Raw genomic sequence first — 12,394 nt, 5'->3', positions numbered from 1 at the left:
TTATTATTTTTCAAGTAACCACGCAATCTTCAAGATGTCAGAAAATAATGAAAAATACTGAATTCTGAAGTTTTGTGACTTAAAAATGAAAAAGGTTTACGAAACAATTCTGATAATATAAATCAGAAATAATGTCAAACTCTATTTTTACAAAGCTCCCAGAACATGAACATATTCTGTCTCTCTCTATTAGTTTCCTTCTGCTCACACATCCTCTAATGCACATTAATCCAAGGTCAGCTCGAGGGGCTTTTTCTCTAATGTGTGTGGGTGCTGAGACAAAGTGAAATGGGGAGAGACTTGTGCCAGGGAAGCCTCAACTCCGGCTGTCTTGGCAGGGGGGGGCGGGACTGGGGGGATTACATAGTAAACAGATGGGACGGGATGATTCAACACTCTACAGTTGCTGTCAGACACAAATACACACTGCTCATGTGTAACACTGAAGAAAACATCCCCATGTAGAAAAAATAATAAAATAACAATAAAAACGGTTGAATGCATCATGTCGGTTTCAAGGGGGTCCCAACAGACTAAATGTTATTTAGGAAGGTGTTTGTGGACACAGTAAGATCCCATTCTAGTGCATGTAATGCCGTTTACTCTACATGTCTACAGGATGATTGATCAACATGTTCTCTGAAGAGCTTCTAGAAACTGGAATAATTAGAGGCCCTCAAAAGGCCTGTTAGTGATTTCCTGTTCAGACAAATCAAGTACGAGTCACTTAGATTATTGACGAATCCAATCAAATTTGATATTACAGGACTAAGAGAATACTATTCAATCAGTTTTAGTTGCTGTAGGGCAGGGGTGGCCAACCCTGCTCCTGGAGAGCTACCTTCCTGCATGTTTTAGGTTTCTCCATACTCTAACACACCTGATTTGAATGATCTGCTCTTTATCAACCAACTGAAGCTTCTCACGGGATTGATAATGAGCAAAACATTCAAATAGGCTCAATCGCGATAGATAGAGACTTAACAGACATTCATTTGAATGAAAATCTTCAAGATTATCATTATCATAAAAAAGGGAGTATAAAGTCTTCTATGGCTCAGGAGGAGCTAAGGAGGGTTTAAACAAAGAAACACTAAGCCAGATGCATTATGTAGGTTTTTTTGTGTTTTTGGAGCATGTCTCATGTAACGGATGTATCTGCTTTTGCTGCATTCATTTTAACAATCCTTTTAATTTGTCTCTTGCAAGTGTCCTTACTGTATTTTAGTGCAGTGCTACATTGATAGAGTGCTTCTTTAAAATACCTGTCAGTTAAATTAGAAGCGAATGCAGGTTTTAATCCAATTACCCTTTTATTTCTCACTGTATCAGGGATAATGAAACCTGTATGTAACATGAGTATAAATGACAATGAGTGCATCTCCTGGAGCAATTATACCTAAATAAACAACACTTCAGAAATCCTTTATGCCTCTGTCTCAAGGGCAAGGAGTCCAGACTCCCTCCCATTTCCACCTCACTGTCCTTCAGAAGCTTTCTTGGCCACGGTGGGAGTAATTATGCCAACACACAGGGACTCAATGACACTGATTCCCTCCAACAAATGCTCCCATTTCACGGTCACCTCGCCACCTCCAGAGAAACAGACGGCTAATCCCTCCGTCCAAACCCCTGGTGGGGAGGAATCTGCTCAAAGAAGATTTGAGGAGGAGGGTCCCTGTTCAGCCCGCGCACATTTTCACTAAGTACAAAAGTCTTTTAACTTTGAGAAAAGACTCAACTTTCTGTTGCTAAGAGGGAAATATGTGGAGTGAAATGTCAAATAAGTTCACTGTTCACATTTATTCCTGAATTCTTAATGACCTGAGAGAAAGAATGACTGTTGATGGCAGAAAGAGGCTTTTATGTTGTGGAGCTCTGACACTCACATTTTCCTGGACTGAGAGTGGGATGCATGAGTTGGGTTATTTCTGAAGACTGGATCCTTAAAACTATAGATAATAAGAATAATTGTTCTTCTCGAGGCCACATAGTAAAGCTATGGAATAAAAAAAAAAACCTTATAAGTCCTATCTGACAGATTTTTAAAGTTATAATCTCGAAGATCTCAGGGTCGTTCTCTTTGGCGGCAATAAACGGTAATTGGTAATTAAATTAGTACAGCTTTATCCAGGCTGATACGACTCTTATCTTACTCAATTCAATTTTCAATATCGCTCACTTCATCCATAAATAATAAACCTGTCCAACCCTTCACCCTCCTCTCTCCTTCTGACCCGCTATGATTAACAACCAACTCGTGCTCCACTTCTTCTCTGCGCAAAAACATCACATTTCCATATTCAATTTTTCCACATTATGATAACAGCCACACTGCCGGGCGTACCAGAGTGAGCTCCACATTTACAACACAAAGACACGTGTTTTTCCTCCGTCTGTTTCCTCTCCGGTCCTCACAGGGTTTATTTCTGGATAGCAGGAGTGCTTTGATGTGAGAACTTAACATTTAAGACGCGTTATATGAATAATTTGTTTCTCTCTCAAGACGATTTCGAGAAGCTTTCAGGGAGAACTAAATCCACAAAGCAATTTGACACAAAGCAAATGTAAATGTGCTGTGAAATCCATGACATCCCTACATATAAGAAGTGCTGTAAAAATAGCACAGTTTAATACAACAGGCTAAATATCATAAGGCTGATTGACAGAGGGATCCAGGGTAGAGCAGAAGACTAACAGTGTAAGTTATCTGGCTCCTTACGACAAGTGTCTTTCTGGGACAAACTTTTGTTTAACACAATAATCAAAGATGCTGTTATTTATGTTTTTTAATGTTTAGAGACATAAATGGTGCCACGTGTTGTTATATTTGTGCAGGAGCCGTTTACAGGTGATGTTATTTGTTTTATCAACATTTAGGTTTAACTATGTGTTTGTTTATTAGTATGAGGTGGCTTATACTTTATGTATTCTGTAAATATTCACCGAGATACATAATGAAGTTGTCAACTTAGTTTGACCCCCGACGTTTCCTATTTGCTTTTTATCATGTCTGCAAATATGAACCTGGTAGGGGTGCTGGTTTAGCTCAGTTGGTAGAGCGATTATTTGGTACATGTCATCCCCCACTCTCTACTCCCCACATTTCCTGTCTCTCTTCAGTTGTCCTATATAATAAAGGCAAAAAGCAAAAAAAAAATATGAACCTGGTTTGTTTAGATGGGGTAGTAAAGACAGTTCAATGACACCTGCGATGGTGTACCTGAAAGGAAATAAATGGACCTGGTATTTTTAAAGGATTTTCACATGAGACTTGAAATCAAGTGACTCCTGAAAGTTTTAAAGCCAGATCAATTTCTTTGTGGAAATAAAAATAACTTTTCCATCAACCCTGTTCCAACTTTTCTACAAAGAAAAGTGTTCATGGTTCAACATGGTTTAACAGTCAGCTCGGGCGACTGTGGCTCAGAGGTAGAGCTGGTTGTCTGTCCATTGGAAGGTTGGGGGTTCGATCCCTGGCTGCTACAGTCACATGTCAAAGTGTGAACTAAACCCTAAATTGCTCCTGAAGGCGTCGCCTTCGGGTATGAATGTGCATAGATACCGATTGGAGATTGGCTCTAAGGCCTTTGCCATCAGTGTGTGAATGGGTGAATGTGACATGTTGTGTAAAAGTGCTAAACGTTCGGAAGACTAGAACAGCACTATACAGGTACAGTCCAAGTTGCAAACTAAAAACCTGAACCTGAAGCCTGACCAGCGACAAGAGCTGTACATTTACTTCACTTGCTCAAGGAAACTGCTACATGTGGGCTGGGGGAGCTGGGGATTGAACCACCAAACATACGGTTAAAGGGACCCACTAGCGCCCTTCTATAAACAAACAAATGCAATATATGAATAAAAGGATATTTATTGATTCACTGGATAAACCAAAATCCAGTCTTGGTCTAATTACAGTCATTATAGACGGATGCAGATATCATTAGTGCTGCTGCATTGCTGCAAAGGCGATTAAAAGGGCCAAATGATACAGCAGCAACGTTTAATTTCAACAACTTTCTAAAGTGATTTAAAATCAATTTAGACTGAAAGTACTTCTGCCCTTTTTCCCTTTCAGACACTAATTAGAGACAGAAGTGCTTAGGTCTGTTTTTCTGAATGTACCTGGTCCTAAACTGTTGATGTGGGTCACATCTGCTTCAGTTTAACGTCCTGTTAAACGATCAGGTTGTGAAAAGGCTACTGGAGGCCTATATCAGGTCACAATTAGTGTCCTTCTGAGTAACTGATGTTATAATAAACAAATAGAGGGAACTGGGTCATTTAAGAAGCACAAGGTACCCACTTCCACCTCCTCCTACAACCACCACCTGCAGTCTCTCACCTCCACATTGAGCGTGTAGTCGGAGCCGTCGAGCAGGGTGACTTTACACTGCATGATCTTCACTTTCTTCACTCCTCTCAAAGGAGACCTGGACAGACGACTTGTCGATGACCTGCGGGACACCTGGTCCTCCTCCTGCTGGTCCTGAAACGAAGACAACAAGAGTCACTAAACAGGAATTGAATCACTACAGTTTTGTGATATTTCTTACACTGGACCTTTCTCTGTTATCTTTAAAAGGTATAATAAGTTGGATTTTCCTAGAAAAATAAAATAGAGACTGTTACAAATATAATTTAATATAAATCATCACTTTGTGAGACCTTGTGAGACCCTTCCCTCTGCATCCATTCTGTTGTTTTGCTTTGCACGGGACGTTTTCAAGAGGGGCGCTGTTGTGCTTCCCTGAGCCAAGCATATAGGCGAGTGTGGGAGTGGTTCAAATTAGCAACTGGGCCCCATTCAGACCGGCGAACATGGAGAAAGATACATGCATAGTTGGCCTTCGTTCTGTTGGGACAGGTAGGTGCCTCAAAGCGGGTAGAACAAGCTAACCGGCGGTTAGCATGATAGCACAAAGGTAACCGGCGGTTAACATGCTCGTGCAACGGTAACCGACGGTTAGCATGCTAGTGCAAAGGTAACAGTAATGCTGTCGGTGTTAGCTCGACAGGGAGGGTGTGTTCTCGCACGAAAGACTGAGAGTGAGCTTCTGGTGGCGAAGAGCCCAGGAGGAGGGGCCCAGTTTGAATGTGTTGTTGACAAAATGCAAGGAAAGATCCTACTTATTATACCTTTAAGTGAGACGTCTGTTTTTGTTTCACTGTATAAAAACATTCTGCTTGGAAAAAATAAAGCTTTCAGGTTGAAAGAGTTCACAGGCCAGAAAAGAAAAAAAACCTTCTGCTCACAATTTCTTTACCCAGCGGCCTCCGCCTGCCCTAAATGTCAGTTTCATAATGTAGTCTTCTTTGACAAAACCACTCGTTCTGTCACATGTCCCGAACCTAAAAATAGAGACTGAGACCCTGAGTGAATGTAATCGGGTCCCACTGAGAAGAGCTGGAGGTGTGCTGCCATTTTGTCTTAAACAGAGAAAATCCAATTTTCCACTTGAGTGAAAACAAAGCCCCTCCTGACTGACTTCATGCTGAAAAAGAGGCATTTGGCTTTGAGACGGTTCTTCTTCTTACCCACACACACAAAGTGGATTTAATGCCCCTTTTCATTTTGACACTGGAAATTTCTCATGATGTTCTACGGGCTATATCCATCACATTGTGCCTCCCTAATGTAGCTCAAGCAAACAGTTCTGCCTCTGGAGATGTAGTGATTTACCACACAGGGAAAATACTCATCATGAAAGTAACAGTATGACCTGCATTGCAGGGATAATTTGAGACCTAGTAGCACCATTTATTTGTAAAGCAGGAAAAACCTTATGTGCACCCTGCTGGACCAGAGAAGTCTCTCAGCCTGAGCATGTGTCTCACAGAAAAGACGGACAGTGTGTGTCAGGGTGCTGTGATTTCTCTCAGTCATGTTCCTGCCAATTCACACAGCTCTGACAGTCACAGAGCATCATCCATCACCCTCAGGGTGACACGATGAGGGCTGTTTAGTGTAGATAAGGTTTAAGGGAAACAGATATGGATCCACTTAAAAATGACCAGTGTCTAAGATTTATGGGGATGTATTTGCAGAAATGAAATACTATAGTCAGTAGGGATGGGCATTTCAAGCAAAACTAGCCTACTGTTCGATATTCACTGGAAACTATTCGACTATTATTCGAAGATTCCCCACATCATCTGCATTTTTCTCTGGTTCTGAATCTCACGGTGCCACACCTGTTTTACAGGCACCTGGTGCTGATGCTTTCTTCTTCTTTTGTTATTTAATGGCGGTGAGCAAACAGCCGTCAGATGCGCTACAGCCACTGTCTGGCGGTTGTAGCGCATCTGACGGCTGTTTGCAACCAGATGCCGGTAAAAACAATGGAAAGAACTTTTTCGATTTTTCATAAATTAATGACTATTCGAAAATTCGAAATTTTATATCTACACAAGTATCGGGTCTGTCACAGTCTGTCAAGTGGATACGCCATGTTTTGTTTTTTTTTCATTACAAAAAGGAAACTGTATACTCTGACCCCCTGACCTCAAATTTTTGTCTAAATCATCTACATACCGTAAAATTGGGTGTATAAGACGCACTTTCAATATTTTTTTTTCATCTAAAAATCGGGCTGCGTCCTATATACCAGTATGAAATGCAGAGAGGTATTGTACTGTGACGGTTACGGTTTTATCCAGACGATGGCGCTATAATCTAGCTAAAGCTTCGTCACAAACATGCGCCATCATGACCGCCATCCTCACAACAATCAACGTTACCGCACTGGTAGCTAGCAGGATTGCAAACTCGACATGGCGAGAACACGGTGGGCTGTAGTCTGTGTGTTTTCAACGTGTTTCAAATGAAAATAAATGGAAATAGTGTTGAATCTTGTATAAACTTTTTTATTAATAAATAGCTATAGAAAACTTTTTTCCCCCCTGGAATACCCCCCAAAACAGACTGCGGCTTATATTTCAGATGCTATGCTAATACCTGCTATCTACTATAATACTTGGAAAACTACTTGCATTCCCTTCAGCTTCAGCTTTACTTTGTGTTCAGGGCTAATAAGTAAATGATAGCATGCTTACACACTAAACATAGTGAATATTATACCGACCAAACATCCACATGTTAGGACGTAATTTGTAGAATGTTAGCATTTAGCTCAAAGCACCCATGTGCCCAAGTATAGCCTCAAATAGCCACTAGCATGGCTGTGATAATTAGACTTCTTTATGTGAACATTACACAGCAAACGCAGGAAACATGAGCTCTTTGTCTTACATTCTATAGTCGTATATGAAAGTGGGCAGTGAAGATAAATGATACAAGTACTTTGGAAATGCAACCTCAATATGTTCGAGAAACCCAATCAAAAAAAAGAGGTTTGTTAAGAAAAAACTAAACACAGGAATTACGGATTTTTAGCAAACCGAGTGAACGAACTACATCTTTGAACTACACTACAAATCCCAGCAAAGCCAATGTTTTTATAAAAAATGGTGGCCATTAATTGTATGTGACCTATCTCTGATGTTCACAAACTTACACTATTTTGAAGGTATCCATCATATTTGCTAAATAACACTAACATATTCACTTATGCGCCTTAGGTACATGGCCCAGGCATCATGAATACATCCATCAGCTCGCCCTGATTCTGCTGCTCTCTCATTACAGCCCGTTATGATTCACGTATAACCTCATGCTCTATTTCTCCTCCTCATCCAACACCCCATTTTTCCACATCATGATAGAAGCCACAGTGCTGGGTCAGTGGGGTTGTGCTCAAATTGCAGTTTCATGCTCTGTCACGTGGCAGATCATAAGAAGGCAAAAAAATCATAAAACCCACTCTGATTTTTTTTCTGCATGTCTGCATCTGGTCGTCCTGACTTTGTCCTCTTGGCTCCTTAATATTGGCTGCTTGAAAATGACCGCTTAACGCTGTGGTGATATTTTATTAAATTCTCAGATAAGCAAACAGCTACATGCCTTAAATGTTTACAATAATAAGACAGGGCATCTTAGAGCTAGTTAGTACAAGTATTTCAAACTTCAAATGTTAGAAATATGCAGGAATAAAATGATTTTGACTCATGTGTCTGCATGTACAGCCGGTGACACTGTTTTTCTTTCAACTAGTAAATTAGGGGATAAACCAGGCTGTGCTTTAGTCTGAGACGGTCTCCACCTGCAGTTTGGAGGCATTGGAAATTCAATCTGAAGATCGATGAGAAAGCGAGCCCAGAAGGTTGCTGGGGCTTAAATCTGCGGAGAAGCACTTAGTGCTCAGATAACATTTGGGCTGTCTGAGATGTAAAGTGTGGAGGCTGCAGGCTACACTTCTCTTCCTAACAGAGAACACTGGTTTTAAAAGACACTGACATGGAGGTTTGTGGATCATCCTCGGAAGAACATTACAATATGTATCAAGCCTCCAGTCCTGCAGGTAGAACATGTTAGCTTTATAAAAGTCGATGGAATTATGAGATCAACTCTCTAACAAGACAAACAAGAAATTTACTGCATTGTTTTCCAAACAAGGCGAGTCAGCTAGATATCTTTGAGGGTGATGCTTTGTCCATCATGGGTCGATGGTGTCAACCATAGACTGTATAAAAAGATGGACGACGTGACAGCTCCCTAAAAGTGAAGCCAAACCCTCTCTATCGCCCCCATGCTGACTGGCTGCAGTATAGGTCATAAAGCCCGCCTCCTCCATATTAACAGATGGGACATGAGTCAAACTATAAAATCTAAATACACGCCCAATACATTTTTCTCAAACATGGTTTCTGTCATTATAGTTAGTTCTTATCATGCTGATTTACGTTCAAGTGTTCTTTTTTCTGACAAGTTTAGTTTTAATTAGTTATTTGATGCTGTAAAAAGGATGATTGACAGCTCTGTTGACAAATCTGTTCCAGATTAGCAGAGTAGAGGAGGAAGGGTGAGAGGAGATGCAACTAAAACAATCACTACAGTCAGTGAAGTTTCTGTGGACGTCTGCTTCAAACCAACGCAAGAAGCTGTTCTGTTGTTAAACACGGCGACATGCAGCATCTTTGCTGTTTTTTTCAGTAAGTGAAGCGTGTGTTTTGGTTTGTGGAAGTGGCTATGCCGGCTCCACGCGCCGATCTCGATCGAGCCCGTCACTGGGGCTATTTTGGCTTCAATTATGTACAATGAGAGCAGATGGAGACGCGTCGTCCATCTATATATATAGTTGTTGGTGTCAACTATGCCAGACTTTACCAGAAATATCAAACCTTGCTGATATTTAAATATTTTTACAATAAATCCAAAATGTTTAGACTTCTACAAAAATGTTCCTCACAAGTTCAAAAGGCCAAAGTGACGTCTTGAAAAATATTTTGCACTTCTTCTTTGATAGATTCATCCAAGACTAATGAATTAAAATTCAAATAGTTTAAAGGTTTATCAACTAATCAGCATTGTAGCCCTATTAAATTGTATTAATTTAATCACTTTAAACCAGCCAGAATGTAACCATGAGGTTTACTTCAGTAGCTCGGTTTACTCATTCTTCCCACAGCTGTGTGAAGTTATGTTAACTAGTATACACAGCTGACGTAATGCAGGGAATGAAATCACCCAAACTTTGGGTTTTTCTAAGTCTGTGTTTCACCACAATTCCAAAATAAATGCCCTGACTGACTAATGGGTGCATTTGATGTGGGGTCGTGTCCAACATTGAGAACAGTGAGGTCATGTCGTCAGTATTTTTCTTGTTCATTTCCATTTTTTCCACACAAAGGCACAATTCATTCAGAGTGGGATGAATGGTGTGTAATGTTTTCTCGCATTCAAGCCTTATCTAAAAGGATGTGTACAGTGTTGACACCATGAAGATCATCCTCCAAAGAAGCACAAAAGTGTCTTTTATAAGCAAGGCCAAATATGGTAAAAGTATTCTAAAAGATTAATGGTTGTAACATGATTAAATATGTAGATGATTACTGGTTGGATCCTCTCAGTTCATACAGAGAGGATGGGCGACTGTGACTCTGAAGAGGCTGACCTGTTCTTTCCTGGCCGGGGTGCTGTGTCCGACGGCGGCTGGAAGCTCCTCCGGCTGGTTCTGAGGCGAAGCGGGCTCGGCTGCTTTAGCTTTCCCCTTCTCCGTCTCCTTATTCTGCTTGGCCTCCGAGTCTGCGCCTGTTTCAGTCGTCATGGTTAATCACGCTGGAGAGAGGGGGGGAGAGAAAAGGAAAAGAAGATGAGTCAGCTGACTTGTTTTGAATTGATCTACTGTCGCTTTCAGCTGTGTGATGATAAGCTCCTCTCTAATGCAAATGCAGAGATGTGGGTATTGTTTGACAGCAGAAGAAAAAGTGAAATAAATGTTAAGTGGCTTACGAGCACTCACGTCCTGTTCTCAATAATCTGGGGAGCATCAGTGGCTGTAAAGTGCTTACACTGCTGGGGCCCGACATCCACACTTTCTACAATATATTGTACGTCTTCTTACATAAACTAGTTCAAAACAATCTAACGTAGGGCTATAACTAAAGGTTATTTTTATTACCAATTAGTCTGTCAAGAACCTTTTTGTTTGGTCTGCAAAATGTCAGAAAATAATGTGTCCAAAACCAGAGACATTTAGTTTACAATGGTATAAAACAGAGTCATGCAGGAAATCCGTTTCTTTTTACCAAATATGGCGTTTTAATTTCTCTGACTTGTACGATTAACGATTTGAGAGTGTGTAATCAATATGTGGATTTTTAAATATCAACAATTTAGTCGCAAGTCTTTGGTCTGACTCAACGTTTGGCTTCTGTTTGTTCAACTTTTATGAATTCTTCCACATTTTGGCAAATTCCTCAATATCCCATGTTTGTTTTTTTATACTTTAATTTTTTGTTTTGTTTTATACAGTATAAACACAGCGCAATTGAGGGGACTAGGACAGTACAGTATGATCACTGACATAGGCACAGTACACAGTGTATACAAAGGTATTCAGACATACAGAGATAGATATTGTCAGAGTCTTTATGGTTATAGCAATCTAATTTTTCCCAATATACGTCCCCCTTCTCCTTTTGAAGCCGAAGAGTAAAAGTAGAGTTTATAAGGAGTTTAATGGTTGGGGGGGGGGGGGGGGGGTTTGCATGGGGCAAACAGAATCTTCAAAAGGTGTGTCGCTCTTTTACTGAGTCCTTTAGGACTTTTTCCAGGGTGTAACAAGGTGACAGAGAAATCGAGCTTGTCATCCAGGGTCTCTGAGATGAAGTGGCACTTTCCCAGAAAGGCTAAGACCAAAAAATATGTACATAATCTCCCAAAACTGCTCCACACTCCCTTTATCTTATTCTATTCAAGTCTTTTTGCTTATTTTTGTTCTAGTTCTGCGTTAATTGTTTTGCACCAAAATCACCAAAACAAACTTGTATGTGTTAACCTACTCGGCATAAACCCCGATTACCATTCTTGGGGGTGATGAAAAAACGAATCACGGTTTTTCCAGCAGAAATCTCCAAACAAAAATGAAGTTTGTGGAAGGGGACTGGGTTCCCCAAATTTGAGGCCACGTTTCCTTTTTCACAACATCACATGTTAATTCAGTTGATTCCATTTTGAATTTCTATTTCCGCATTTCCATTTGTGTTTTCTGCATCTCAGAATCTACGCATCCCTACAAGTTAAAGAATCTGTAACCAGAGAATATCCAGAATATTTTTGCTTAAAAAAATGTAGATGCCAATTATTATAAAGTAAGGAAAAATATTTGAGGTATAAGAACATATTTTTTCTCAGTGTTGCACCACTTCTCTCATGGCCTCACAGCCTCTCTGCAGAGAATTTACACACAACCATCCAAAGTATCCAAAGAGCGCCGCTACGCGTCTTTCATACCATGACCTTCTCCCTCTGTGAATAGCAGCATACCAGCCACAGACGCGACCCCAAGGGCCCAGAACTGGGTAATGAAAGGAAACATCTAATGGCCATCTCTGCAAAACAAGGATGACAGAGAGGACGGATCGCACTGGGGGCCCCTGTGCTTACCGTACCCAAAGGCCCTGACATTGGGATGTGGGGTTTGGAGGGCGTGTGTGCAGGACAACAACACTGGGCCTCTGCTATACTACAGATGCCTGTCATTCTGCTGTTGGCCTGCGTCTCCCTGAGCTCTATTTATAGGGCCGTGTTTACTCCAGGGAGGGAGGATTCAGGGGAGGATCTCTGACTTCCAGCGTCGGCCGGTGACAGCAGAGTTTGGATCAACAAAAGCCGCACTGTGGGCCGAGGTGATCCCCCAAACTGTTGACATGGTGAATGAAAATCTGCCTCACCTACAACGGAGAACTATAGCTCATAAACAATATCAAAAACACAAGATACTGATTATTCTGAAAGACAACCAGGAAGTACAAATATCTTACAATTTCT

General features: G+C 40.9%; 1 protein-coding gene across 3 annotated transcripts in view; it reads right to left on the bottom strand.

The window, feature by feature from the left end:
* The window catches only part of epb41l3b (erythrocyte membrane protein band 4.1-like 3b), a 52,692-nt gene that overhangs the window by 32,368 nt on the left and 7,930 nt on the right, over positions 1-12,394 (bottom strand). For all 3 annotated transcript variants that reach the window (XM_069685375.1, XM_069685376.1, XM_069685377.1), the window contains exons 2-3: positions 10,017-10,180; positions 4,349-4,492 (exon numbers count right to left, since the gene is read on the bottom strand). In XM_069685375.1, coding sequence (XP_069541476.1) covers positions 4,349-4,492; positions 10,017-10,169 — 297 coding nt within the window. In that variant the 5' untranslated portion in view covers positions 10,170-10,180. The remainder of the gene's footprint in view (positions 1-4,348; positions 4,493-10,016; positions 10,181-12,394) is intronic.

Source organism: Semicossyphus pulcher, unplaced genomic scaffold (assembly GCF_022749685.1).
Source record: "Semicossyphus pulcher isolate SPU_LCO1_2020_fin unplaced genomic scaffold, fSemPul1.0.p SCAF_7, whole genome shotgun sequence".
NCBI lineage: Eukaryota > Metazoa > Chordata > Actinopteri > Labriformes > Labridae > Semicossyphus > Semicossyphus pulcher.
This window is presented reverse-complemented; position numbering and strand designations above follow the sequence as displayed.